Consider the following 14,045-nt stretch of genomic DNA (forward strand, 5'->3'; position numbering starts at 1 on the left):
ACAATCCTAAAAGCCAGAACATTGTTCTCTTTCAAAAGATTTTTTCTGCGCTGTAGTTATTGCCAATTACTGTATTTAAAATGCTCATAATAACACACTGAATTTGTATTGGAGAAAGATGCCCTTTAACTTCTTATGGAATTCTGTGTCAGCCAGTCATGAAACATACTCGTTTATTGTGTTGTATTTCACAGAGTCCTCGAAGGCCAACACTCTACCCAGAATGAAACCACAAGATAAGCTCCCAAAGAGCTAAGAGAGGACTTGGAAGGCCAAGTTGTCTCTGTGTAATCCTCAGCGAGAACCCTGTGCCGGTCGTCAGGCGATCGGGCAGGGGGAAAAAAATGGTGCAAGCCAGGCGATGTGCGTACACTCACAGCATAGGGACCTGCTTCCGATATCCTTTGCCGTCGACCAAGTTACATCATCGGCTGCCATGCCAGGATGAGCAGTGAGAGCCGCCCGCAAGAGGAGAGACAACATGATGCGCTGTGCATTAGAAGGAACCGGTCTCGAATGACAAGCGATGTTTGTGTAGCGGCTGCACTCACGGCATCCGTCCTGACATTTTGACGTCGAGGTGCCGTCAATTTGGGTCCAGCGAGGAGGGTCGGGTTGGTGGAGGGGGCAAGAGAGAGCCTGACCGTGAACGACGCCTCTGTTCTTTCCTCAAGCGCACTCCAACGTTCCACTGCCCAAGGACGGACGCCTCGGTTAAACTCCACTTGCGTTGTGGCTGAAGTTAGCGGTGGCAATGATGGCGTGTTTGTGTGTGGTTTGATTAACAGCTGGACATTGACAACCTAAAGGTGCATTCGGTGTTGATACATTCGGGCTCATCAACGAGGAAGCTATACGTCATGAAAATATATGTTTTGTTAAAAATTTCAACGTCGACAAAAAATGTAGCGAATACTTAAATCATTTTAAAGTGGCTGGGAATATTTATATTACAAACGATAAAAAAAAAACTCTTAATTTAAAAGGTGATCTGATAATATTCTTCAGCTGGAAATTGAACAACAACAAAAAGGCGAGAGCTCAGGAAGGTGCAGAAGGTTTATCGAAGGCCAAGGGCTCAAGCAGGGCACTTTATCACGGGCGGTCGTGTCTCACGAAATCTTTGCGTGAGTGCAAACTCGAAGTCGGGACCCACAAATACGTTGTGTGAGGTCAAAGGTCAAAGAGCTAGTGGCTCACACTCAGCCAAGGCAACCTTTTGCATGGTCCTGATATGACCAGAAAATGCTAAAGCATGAGATGAGAGGTCGCGTTTAATGTCTATTGAACTATTACGGTATGTGTTCTAAAGGAAATACAGTATACGGTATCTTACTAAAGAACTTGCATTTGACGTTTCTTTATTCCGGTCTCATTATTCTTTCGAGGACCTTTGTAAACTTTCTCTAGTACAGTGCTGTGTCGTTATTGCATTGGGGTTTAATTTTTGTTCAAATCCATATATTTGAAACACCATCACACATTTACGGAAGCCCCGCCACATTACCCAACACCCATGCCACGAATGTATTCCCCCTTTGCTGTGGTCCGGTCACAAATGAATAACAAGTCCAGATAAATTAAAAAAACGCTGCGGTTATGTCGACAGCCAAACAACGCGAGGTCATCGCGGAAGACATTCGCACAGGGCACACACCGTGGTCGCAGCAACAAAAAGCCTTCCCCCCCCCCCGTACATTTGCGTACACGTTTCCATGTAATTACTTTCCGCGCTGCAGGCAGAGTGTTGATGAAACTGTTTTCTTTCCTCTCCGTCCACTGCTTTCGCTGAGAAGTCAGCAAGATTAATTCAGGTCTGGTACGAGTTCTGGAGAAGACGCAACAACAGCAACAAAAACGATTGCAGTCGCTAGCAGATCATGCTCGGCTATCCATGGAGGTTTTTTTTGGGTTAGATCGCGTAAAGATAAATGTGTCGTTAAACCCGCCGCCACCTGACACAGCTAATTAGTAAGGTTTGTCATGTAAACAAAACATGTCAATTCGCGACTAGTTCAGCACACACCGGTGTGTTGGCGAGTAAACCCACAACATTTACAAATGCTCAGCTACGTGTCCGAGGCTTAAAATAGCAGACACTTGTAGGTATGTTGAACTTCTTTCGCGCTATAGATAGCCAACCGTGCTAATTGGAGGTGCAGAGAAAGGACAACAAACTGAACACAAAAAGCAGTTCTAAATAAAATAAAATCTAGATTTAAAAGTACATAGCCCCCAGTGACTTCCTAATATCGGAAAGAAGAGCGTTCCAGACGGCCGCAGAAGCGCATGTGAAAGCACGCTGCGGGAATGACTGTCTTTGTTCGATGGTTATCCAAAAGCCGTTGCGAGAATGACTGAGGTTTGCGTAATGGTGTGTGCTCTTTAACGAGACCAGCAAGGTATTGTGGTTCATTTGTGGCGAGCACTTTGTGTGTAATGAGTGCGACCTTCCAATGTATCTGTTCGGCAACCGAAAGCCAATGCTTCCGGTTGACGTTACGTAGCAATGCCTTGGAGGCAGAAAAGGGATTCGAATTTAAACTAATCCCATTGTCACCAACATCGTCAGCCGTAGCCCACCCGCTGCTGGATGAAGGCATCCCAAAGCCACTGCCAACCTCTCGCGATCCTGCGATGAAACGATCCATGAACTTGATTTCATCACTCCATCTCTTCAGTGTACGTCCCTTGGGCGAGTTCCATCCCTTGGCTTGATCATTGTGCATCGCACATTAGTCGTAGCGTGGTTTAAACGCCTACCTTTGGGAAATTCACCTCTGTTGGTGAAACCGCTCGCTTTGGTTTTTTTTACTTTGTCGATCTGAAACGTGGCGTGCGTGCAAATGGGGTTATACGCATTTAGCATTGTGCGATGCGTGATGGAGTCCAGCATGGACATCGTTTTGCAACACACGTACCTGACCTAACAGCAAGCGGGCCCCCATGGGACTGTGTCCACGTGTGTGAGGCATAAAGATGTGGAGCGGTAGAGTAGCGGGTGAGCGCCGCGCTACGAACCCGGCAACGCGAGTTCGATTCCCGCTCACGGCACAACGCCGGTGACGATTATCTGAATCGGTCCTGGGCCTCTCCTAGGTCGACTCAGCCTCAAATGAGTACCTGGTGCGGTGTGTAAACATCGCCACTGGGGAGACGAAGGCGGCCGGGCGTGGTGTTGGCCACACGACTCCTCGTGTGCCGTGCCGCCCTTAATAAGTGCTCGCTAACAGCACTTGCCCCAGCAGCCTGTTGAAGCTATACGGGGGAACTTTGTCTTTGAGGCGTAGAAAGAGAGCTGAAATTCACCACAGTATGCTTTTATAAATCTATTATATCACATCTTCAAAAATCACATTAACGGGCAATTACACTGTCACAGATTCAATGTGTCACGCATACATTTAATGTCAGAGTGGAGCTGATCACATTTGAAATGGTTATACGGAGGGTTATGTATATGATACTGTATGTATGTTTAACTTCTTTCGCACCCTACGTAGCCAACCATGCTAATCGAAGTTGATTGAAGGTTAAAATCAGCATTGCAAAGAAATTGCTTTGCAGCATATTCCAAGCACATGGTCCATGTCTGATGCATCGCAATCCAAATAAAGTGTATCCTGTTTTAAAGAGGAAATGATTACACAGTTACATTTTAAAGGTAAATACCTTATTCAGCTGGCTGAGTAGGGAATTACCTTTTTGAATGGTGATTCTGCCTTGAGCATAAAATAAGCTAATTAATTTTTTCACGTTTATTTAAGCGTTAGACAGTAGCTAGTCACGTGACGGTAAGGTTTTTTGTTTGTTTACCAAAACTACCAAATACCGTACAGTATTGTGGTGTATGATGTTATTAAATGTTACGCTATTTTAAATCGCCCTGTCCGTTTGGATTTTATCTGAACTAAAAATAAAGCACACCTGCCAGTACTCCAGGTGTACTTAATCTCTATTGGATACATCCTATATCATCGGGCAGTGGAAGGCCTTCTCCTATATCATGACTGCAAATGACACATTTCCAGCCATGTTGTGTGTACAGTACCACACAATTGGGATGTGTATAGCGTATTTATGTCTATCATTATTTTCTTGAGTCCAAGAACATCAATTGTTCAACTCGGGACAATTAAATTCTGGCATTTTAATTATCTACACTTTATACATTACACGCTGAGCGGTAACAGTCCCCGCACCTTTTCGTGGCAAATGTATTACAAATTGTTGACTGCAAACGTCACACGTCCACTAAGTACAGCAACGATTGTGACTAGCAAAGACACATTTGTCGAGATAACTTATTTTAAATTAGCAAACAGGGCTCACACATTGTTTTTTTCAAGTGGAATAAGGAACTTCCAACTACCAAGTGGAATTTGGTGTAAATGAAATCAGGACATCTTCAGACTGACTTTTGCCCATAGCAAATGAAGCCCTTTACACTTCCCAAATACCAATCTTGCAAATTCCAATGTTTACCATTCATCAAAATTGTGTTATAATTGTTATTAGTGAGGATGAGCGGTGGGCATGTGAAACACGACTGAATGTGTAAAATAAAGTAAGGTGAGAATTCATCATCCTGGGTTGTGCAGTTTGAGAATTGCTGGCCCAAAGTAAACACGGAACGTACTGCTGTAGTTTGGTGCAATGGCCTGGTAGGCTGACCTAAGATATGCAACACCGTGCATAGCTGTGTTGGCAACACCATTGATAATCTTCACAATTCCTTTCTGCAAAGTGATGATATTTAGTGATTTATAAAGAGACGGGAGATTCCAAAAACAGTGTCTAAAGCCGAAGTTGGCCGTCTGATTTGGTGCTCAATTTAAGGGAAGAGGTAACGCGTGGACATTCTATCGTACGGAGTGCAACAGCCGTACAAAACATAAGCATTTCAAATAAAAGGAGTTTGAATTCACTGAGTTTGCACGTTGCATTTCCAACAACGAACGGGAGCAGTGGACTTTTTGGAATATTGCAATAATGTGCAAAAACATGAGAAATATGAGCACTTTGTAGATTAAAAAAAACCCTAGCAAAAAATGTATAGCTTTGTGATGCTTGTTATATTGTGTGCAATACATAAGAGTATTAAAAACAACACATTTTTGCATACTCAATTGATGCCAGTAGATATTTGTATTAAATGTGTTTTTTCTGTACCACATGGCAAGCATATGTCTGGAATGATGTTTTCTTATATTCAAATGTTCTGTCCACTTGTATTATATACGTATTATTATTTTTGTCAAAGTGTGTGCTATGGTTGGTTATGCGTATAGAAAGACAAAGAAGAGCCACATTCAGTGTTATCCCAACCAAAGTATAATCTGGAAGGTTCCAGCTGTGTGAAAGGCCTGTTAAAGGTTGAAGGTAATATGTTCGAGTTGCTTACACACTTTGTTCTAAAATGACTAAATGGTGATGGAGGACTGCGTCAAACGCCTGTTGAGTGCCACCGACACGAGGTCGGGGTGATTGGTGTGCGCAAATTCAACCACGTCGCTACGTCCTCACCAAGCCGATTTAATTCCTTCATTGCATTCAGATAATCATACCGTCGTTAAAGAATCATTTCAAACTATTGAAATCTCAATCGATTGCGTACCGATCATGAACTTCAGAAGTGATTAACGTTATTTAGCAATATCAAGTCAATCTGGTGAATATGTACAATGGATGCAAGCTAATGCTTAAAATCATATTAAAAAAATATTGTATTTCTGAAACGATTGAACTTTTTTGACTTCTCTATTGTCCATTAATTTATTGAGTATCCCAGCCAACAATGGGGCATTCGGTTTTTTTGGTTTGTGTAGGCGAGAAATAATTCGAGGGGGGGGGGGGTTCCGTTAGTATGCTGCCGTGAAAAATGTCAGTCCCACAGTGCAATACGAGCTCACGTGGCCCGGGACCTGATTCTTCGTCAAGCCGGCAAAGTCTTTTGCGTTCGTTTGTTTGTGCCATAGAGAAAAAGACATGCGAGGAGACACCGTGTGAAGCACATTGGAAAGATTTAGAATGCCGGGACAAAAATGTGTACAGATAAACGTAAATATATCTCAAATCTTGTTTTGATATTCCAAATAGCACAAAACGTTACAAGCTGTAATGTACAGTAATCGAATAAATTTACTTATTTAAAACATTCGCTCATCATGTGGTTTTCATTTGTCGGTTCGACTGAATCGTTTTAACATTCCAACACTTTTTTTTATCTGTGGTGAAGATGATATAATTACCTATTATTTAATTCAACTCAGTAACTGTGGATATATATTGTATGTATAATACATGATCGTCAATGAAATGTAACCACTATGCAAATATTACCAATTTGGTTCATTAGACGTACAATAATAAACAAGTGTGTGTGTTAATATTTGTGAAACTATTAATTCCCGTGCTACTTTCCAAGACCAACACGTGATGGTGGCGATTTCCCAGCAACATTATCTCACCGAACAAAAATAATATTCAGGGCCTACCTTGGCTCTTCCCACCCTCAACCAGTATATATACAAATATCGTTTCTTGGAATTTCTCTCACTTGATACAGCTATCGTGCTGTGACGGTTCCACCTGAAGACGGAAGCTTGTGTTGCCTCCGAAACGTCGTGATTTTTTAATTTTACTTTTATTAATTGAATTTTTACCTACGTGATTTTACCGAAAAAACCTAAGAATATTATTTCACCGGTGGTCAGTCACCTCCCTATTGCTCTTCTATCGTTACTACCACGATCACGGTGCCCCGTGAACTTCACTCGATTCCTCCAGCAATGTTGAGGACTCGGTCTATCAGACCGACTGTCTCGCCTCATCTACACTGTGTTCAACCTACCCACTCACTCACACCACCCTGCAGGTCACAACAACTGATCCACCCGCTCACCTACCCACTCACCCACTCACACCACCCTGCAGGTCACATCAACTCAGCCAACCGCTCACCCACCCACTCACTCACTTACACCACCCTGAAGGTCACAACAACTCAGCCAACCGCTCACCCACCCACTCACTCACTTACACCACCCTGCAAGACACATCAACTCATCCACCCGCTCACCTACCCACTCACTCACTCACTCACACCACCCTGCAGGTCACAACAACTGATCCACCCACTCACCTACCCACTCACCCACTCACACCACCCTGCAAGACACATCAACTCATCCACCCGCTCACCTACCCACCCACTCACTCACACCACCCTGAAGGTCACAACAACTCATACAACCGCTCACCTACCCACTCACCCACTCACACCACCCTGCAAGACACATCAACTCATCCACCCGCTCACCTACCCACCCACCCACTCACACCACCCTGAAGGTCACAACAACTCATACAACCGCTAACCTACCCACTCACCCACTCACACCACCCTGCAAGACACATCAACTCATCCACCCGCTCACCTACCCACTCACCCACTCACACCACCCCGCAGGCTACAACAACTCATCCAACCGCTCACCTACCCACTCACACCACCCTGCAGGTCACATCAACTCAGACAACCGCTCACCTACCCACTCACCCACTCACACCACCCCGCAGGTCACAGCTCATCCAACCGCTCACCTACCCACTCACCCACTCACACCACCCCGCAGGTCACATCAACTCAGCCAACCGCTCACCTACCCACTCACCCACTCACACCACCCCGCAGGCTACAACAACTCATCCAACCGCTCACCTACCCACTCACACCACCCTGCAGGTCACATCAACTCAGACAACCGCTCACCTACCCACTCACCCACTCACACCACCCTGCAGGTCACAGCTCATCCAACCGCTCACCTACCCACTCACCCACTCACACCACCCCGCAGGTCACATCAACTCAGCCAACCGCTCACCTACCCACTCATCCACTCACACCACCCCGCAGGTCACATCAACTCAGCCGAACCGCTCACCTACCCACTCACACCACCCTGCAAGCCACAACAACTCATCCACCCGCTCACCTACCCACTCACCCACTCACCCCACCCTGCAGGTCACATCAACTCAGCCAACCGCTCACCTACCCACTCACCCACTCACACCACCCTGCAAGCCACAACAACTCATCCACCCGCTCACCTACCCACTCACTCACACCACCCTGCAGGTCACAACAACTGATCCACCCGCTCACCTACCCACTCACCCACTCACACCACCCTGCAAGTCACAACAACTCAGCCAACCGCTCACCTACCCACTCACCCACTCACACCACCCCGCAGGTCACATCAACTCAGCCAAACGCTCACCTACCCACTCACCCACTCACACCACCCTGCAAGTCACAACTCATCCAACCACTCACCTACCCACTCACACCACCCTGCAGGTCACAACTCATCCACCCGCTCACCTACCCACTCACCCACTCACACCACCCTGCAGGTCACAACAACTCAGCCAACCGCTCACCTACCCACTCACCCACTCACACCACCTTGCAAGTCACAACAACTCAGCCAACCGCTCACCTACCCACTCACCCACTCACACCACCCTGCAGGTCACATCAACTCATCCAACCGCTCACCTACCCACTCACCCACTCACACCACCTTGCAAGTCACAACAACTCAGCCAACCGCTCACCTACCCACTCACCCACTCACACCACCTTGCAAGTCACAACAACTCAGCCAACCGCTCACCTACCCACTCACCCACTCACACCACCTTGCAAGTCACAACAACTCAGCCAACCGCTCACCTACCCACTCACCCACTCACACCACCCTGCAGGTCACAACAACTCAGCCAACCGCTCACCTACCCACTCACCCACTCACACCACCCTGCAGGTCACAACTCATCCACCCGCTCACCTACCCACTCACCCACTCACACCACCCTGCAGGTCACAACAACTCAGCCAACCGCTCACCTACCCACTCACCCACTCACACCACCCTGCAGGTCACATCAACTCAGCCAACCGCTCACCTACCCACTCACCCACTCACACCACCCTGAAGGTCACAACAACTGATCCAACCGCTCACCTACCCACTCACCCACTCACACCACCCTGCAGGTCACATCAACTCAGCCAACCGCTCACCTACCCACTCACCCACTCACCCCACACTGCATATTTTCACGCGCTGTTTTTATTCTGAGCGCAAGCTATTTCACGTAGACCGCAGCGCAATATTCATCACCTTATCTGAATTCTGTAACCTAATGACGTTTATTGGGGCTCCTTGCTTTTTAATTACTCTCCTCTGTCATTAGTGAGGCTCTAATTGGGTTGCTATATAATTCCATGGGAAAAGTCATGAATATTATTGATGGAGGTAAGAAAATCAATTTTGCAGTGTGTTCCAAATTCCCCATATATTTCAGTATAGGTCGACTCAATTACAGATATATATCCAAATGTTTTGCCCTTTGTCATTCCACTGCTAGATGAGGGCCTCTCCACTCCATGCAGGCCTTGGAAGTCTGTTTTATACGCGACTTCATCATGCTGGTCAGCACTCGTTGAAGTCACGTGACTTTACCGAAAGAACCAAGAATATGAATCCCTGCAGTCACGAAAGCTTTAAATCGAAGCAGAAGGGTTTTGTTTAGCACACCCATCTGTCACATGGACAAGCAACGTGATGCCTCGCAACATCAAATCACTGTGGACATTTCAACATCTGGATGAAACCTGTGAGGTATCCAATGATACCTCATTATCATATATGTGACGGGTAGGCGAAGTAGTAACTAATTCATTCTAGATTTGATGTTTTCGTGACTTCAAGAATCTTTGGTTCTTTTTGGTTTTTATTTTTTTTATTTTTCACCTACGTGACTTTACCGAAAGAACCAAAGAGTATAGTAACTAATCGGCACGTTTAGTTCACGTGACAACCCTTACGAATTCGCTGTATCCAGTGGTGGTGGGTTAACGACATTGATATTTACGCGATCTCACCCAAAAAAACCTTGATTATGAAACGCGAGCCATCTGTTGGAACACTGCAAAAATAGTACGTAACAAATATACGTCAAATTATATGGAACTATATAATTAAATGATTAAATTGCGGTTGGATTGCGACATTCTGCCACGTTGATAAAATAAGAGACGAACGAAAATGGCATTTGGTTCCCTGGGCCATGAACACCACACCGCGTATGTACAACGTGTGCGCATTTCTAAAATCATTCTGACATGTGATTACTTTTTCATCAGTGCGCTCTGAAAAATGATTTCTTAATTATCGATTGCCGATAATGCATATGTTTACGCAATAGGTCACATTGGGTAAATTACATCACGAGTTTTTATATATAGCGTATACAGAATTGTTTAACAACAACAACAAACACATGCGGAATTTCGGTGACCACAATTTGATTTTGAGTTATATAATATTTGCACATACGCTGACCATGGTGGTAAACTTTGGTCAAACACATCTGTGGTTGAGACACATGGAATGAGACCATCATGCAGCGGTGGTTTGACAAATAACTATTACTATCACTTGTTGCATATAAGTTCTGAATATATGCAAATTGTTATTCTTACGTAATGTATAATTTTACCTTTTATACATTGTACGGTATTGTAGACAAGGAACACTTACAAATACATATTTTGATCTCAAGTTAACCCTGATTGAGTATACTAGCTCGGCACAGAAAATAGCTATTTCATTAAATTCCCTCATTCCACATCACAAGTTCACATTTGCGGTATTTTCTTACTACCATCTACTTTGAACAAACAATACATCAAAGCTTTTGTGGAACATGACAAACTTAATTTATGGATTTGCCATATCAGTGGCATCAGGGGACATGCCTTCATTCTCATGCAAGGTTTGTGAGTGATCTGATGCCAGTTTCCCACATATGCCAAGCACCTAACTACAGCCCTCTCAAACAGACTCTACAAATTCCTCATCATTACCTCCTCCAGATAATTAGCAACGCTGCTGCTAGATTTCTCTCCAAGACCCATAAACAAGACTCCCCCCATATTACAATCCCTCCACCGACTCCCAATCAAGTATTGGATTAATTTCATGCTCGTATTCACTATACTCAGGAATGGACTTACCTCTCCCCTCTCATCTCACTCTACTCCCCTCCACGCACTCTCCTACCTCTCTCCTCTCATCTCACTCTACTCCCCTCCACGCACTCTCCTGCCTCTCCCCTCTCATCTCGCACTACCCCCCTCCACGCACTCTCCTACCTCTCATCTCGCACTACTCCCCTTCACGCACTCTCCTACCTCTCCCCTTTCATCTCACTCTACTCCCCTCCACGCACTCTCCTGCCTCTCCCCTCTCATCTCACTCTACTGCCCTACCTCTCATCTCACTCTACTCCCCTCCACGCACTCTCCTACCTCTCCCCTCTCATCTCGCTCTACCCCCTCCACGCACTCTCCTACCTCTCCCATCTCGTCTCACTCTACTCCCCTCCACGCACTCCCCTACCTTTCCCCTCTCATCTCACTCTACTCCCCTCCACGCACTCTCCTACCTCTCCCCTCTCATCTCACTCTACTCCCCTCCACGCACTCTCCTACCTCTCCCATCTCGTCTCACTCTACTCCCCTCCACGCACTCTCCTACCTCTCCCCTCTCATCTCACTCCACTCCCCTCCACGCACTCTCCTGTCTCTCCCCTCTCATCTCACTCTACTCCCCTCCACGCACTCTCCTACCTCTCCCCTTTCATCTCACTCTACTCCCCTCCACGCACTCTCCTACCTCTCCCCTCTCATCTCACTCTACTGCCCTATCCTCATCTCACTCTACTTCCCTCCATTCACTCTCCTACCTCTCCCCTCTCATCTCACTTTACTCCCCTCCACGCACTCTCCTACCTCTCCCCTTTCATCTCACTCTACTCCCCTCCACGCACTCTCCTACCTCTCTCCTCTCATCTCACTCTACTGCCCTATCCTCATCTCACTCTACTTCCCTCCATTCACTCTCCTACCTCTCCCCTCTCATCTCGCTCTACCCCCCTCCACGCACTCTCCCACCACTCTCCCCTCACAGCCAGGAACTCCCCCCCCACCCCCCCCATTGCATCCGTGCTGTCAACTTCCTAGCTCAGCTCAGGTGCAGGCTCCTGGACCAGATGTTCCCTCTGCTTGCAACTGACCGCCTCCTTCTGTGGAAGAACTATTCCCACGACTTCCGGATAACGTTTTGAGCAGTGGCGGCTCCTGCAAAATCTCTCAGGGGGGGCAAATGTCTGGATGATTGATAAGGATAAGGTCCACCCATGCAATGGATACATTAACAGCGTAAGCCATGTAAAGGCAACTTCACTTATTTAATATTAATGCTAAATAAAGTGACTCTTACAATACATCTTGTTTGTTTCTATACTCACTATTATTACAATCCACTCAGTTTCTTTTATTAAAGATTCCACTAGGTGGCGACAAATAATATTGTTGGATGAAACGTGCTTACGTATGATGACGTAAGCACGTTAGTGCGAGCCCTCCCGGAAGCCATAGAGAATGCATTGCAGCGCCCGCCGTTCGAAAAAAAACATATTTGAATGTAAGTCTATGGGGCCACTCTGGGCGATTCTCAGCCGGAGGGAAATCGCCCAAAAAGAGGCGGTACTCCACAGAACGTAGCATGACGCTGATTGGACTATATCCAGAGGCACAGTAACGGCTCGCGAAACTCTGTGGTTGAATGAGATTGGTGGTGCGTCGCCCAATCGCCCTAATGAAGAACCGCCCCTGGTTTTGAGAGGCACTTGCATTTAAACACAATCATCATCATCATCACCAGGCATGATCAATCCACTGCTGGATGAAGACCGCCCAAGCCGTCACTATCTCTCACGGTCTGGGGATGTAATACTCAACATATCGCCTGCACACGAGCTGATTCATTACTCCATCTCCTCCTTAAAGGTCTTCTTGGACGCTGCACACATCCAAAGTGCGTTGTCCTATATTGCAGTCTTGGATCGGTCATTCTTAGATCATACAGTTCACATCAGACCATTAATTTCCAGTCTTTTAACTCTCATTACTTACGATTGCATTTCAATTATTGTTTTTATTGCAATGTGATCGGTATGCAAATACGACAACTTAAAAATGCCACAAATCAGCTACAAATTGTAATGAAAGAACCCATCCGCTGCATTTGTAACAGCTGCCAAACACGCTCAAGGCATGTTTTGTTTAATGTCTGCATTGTGTTGGTGACTGTATATAGATCCCCACTGCATGTTTCAATCAGTTAAATGGTGTCACATGCATGACGACGTAGCTTTGATAATTAATTGAAATGTTGTCTCTATCAATTACTCTTTGGTTACCACCCCCCGTTACCCCCCCCCCCCCTGGTCCCCTTGTTACACCCCCCCCTTTCCCCACACAGATCCACTGGTACCCCCCCCCCCCCCCCCCCCCCATCTGAGAGGACCTTTAGCCGGGCCCGACATAGGGTAAGTTATTCTTGGTTCTTTCGGTAAAGTCACGTAGAAGGGAAATAATAAAATAATAAAAATTAAACATAATAAAATAATTCTCACGACGTTTCGGCCACAACGCAAGCAGCCGTCCTCAGGTGAAGACCAGGTCTAAACACTATCATCATCCCCGACAGACCTGGTCTTCACCTGAGGACGGCTGCTTGCGTTGTGGCCGAAACGTCGTGAGAATTATTTTATTATGTTTAATTTTTATTATTTTATTATTTTCCTTCTACGTGATGACTTTACCGAAAGAACCAAGAAGATGAATCCCTGCAGTCACGAAAGCTTTAAATCGAAATAGGGTAAGTTCACAAGTCACGCACGTTTTGCCTCATCGCCACGGCTTACTTCATTCCGAGTGGCTTTTTAATCGAAGGGAGCCTCGGTTTGACAAGCAAACGCATCGTTTTAAACGCCCCCCCCTCTCTCCACGTCACAACCCACGACAATTGAACCTCGTGGCTGGGCCCCGGGGTCACACCATGAGGTTCAATTGTATTGGTTTAGCCATGTTTGTTTGTTGTAGTACAGAGTTAGAC

The 14,045-nt window shown here is 46.0% G+C and overlaps 1 protein-coding gene across 9 annotated transcripts in view; it reads left to right on the plus strand.

Annotated features, from left to right (window-relative positions):
• Positions 1-6,157, plus strand: part of LOC133342651 (IQ motif and SEC7 domain-containing protein 1-like) — a 290,148-nt gene extending 283,991 nt beyond the window's left edge. For all 9 annotated transcript variants that reach the window (XM_061551935.1, XM_061551936.1, XM_061551938.1 and 6 more), the window contains one exon: positions 195-6,157. In XM_061551935.1, the coding sequence (XP_061407919.1) occupies positions 195-256 (62 nt within the window). In that variant the 3' untranslated portion in view covers positions 257-6,157. The remainder of the gene's footprint in view (positions 1-194) is intronic.
• Positions 6,158-14,045: the final 7,888 nt, after the last annotated feature.

This window comes from Lethenteron reissneri, chromosome 15 (assembly GCF_015708825.2).
Source record: "Lethenteron reissneri isolate LAM-NWPU_2019-01 chromosome 15, ASM1570882v1, whole genome shotgun sequence".
In the NCBI taxonomy this organism is placed as follows: Eukaryota; Metazoa; Chordata; class Hyperoartia; order Petromyzontiformes; family Petromyzontidae; genus Lethenteron; species Lethenteron reissneri.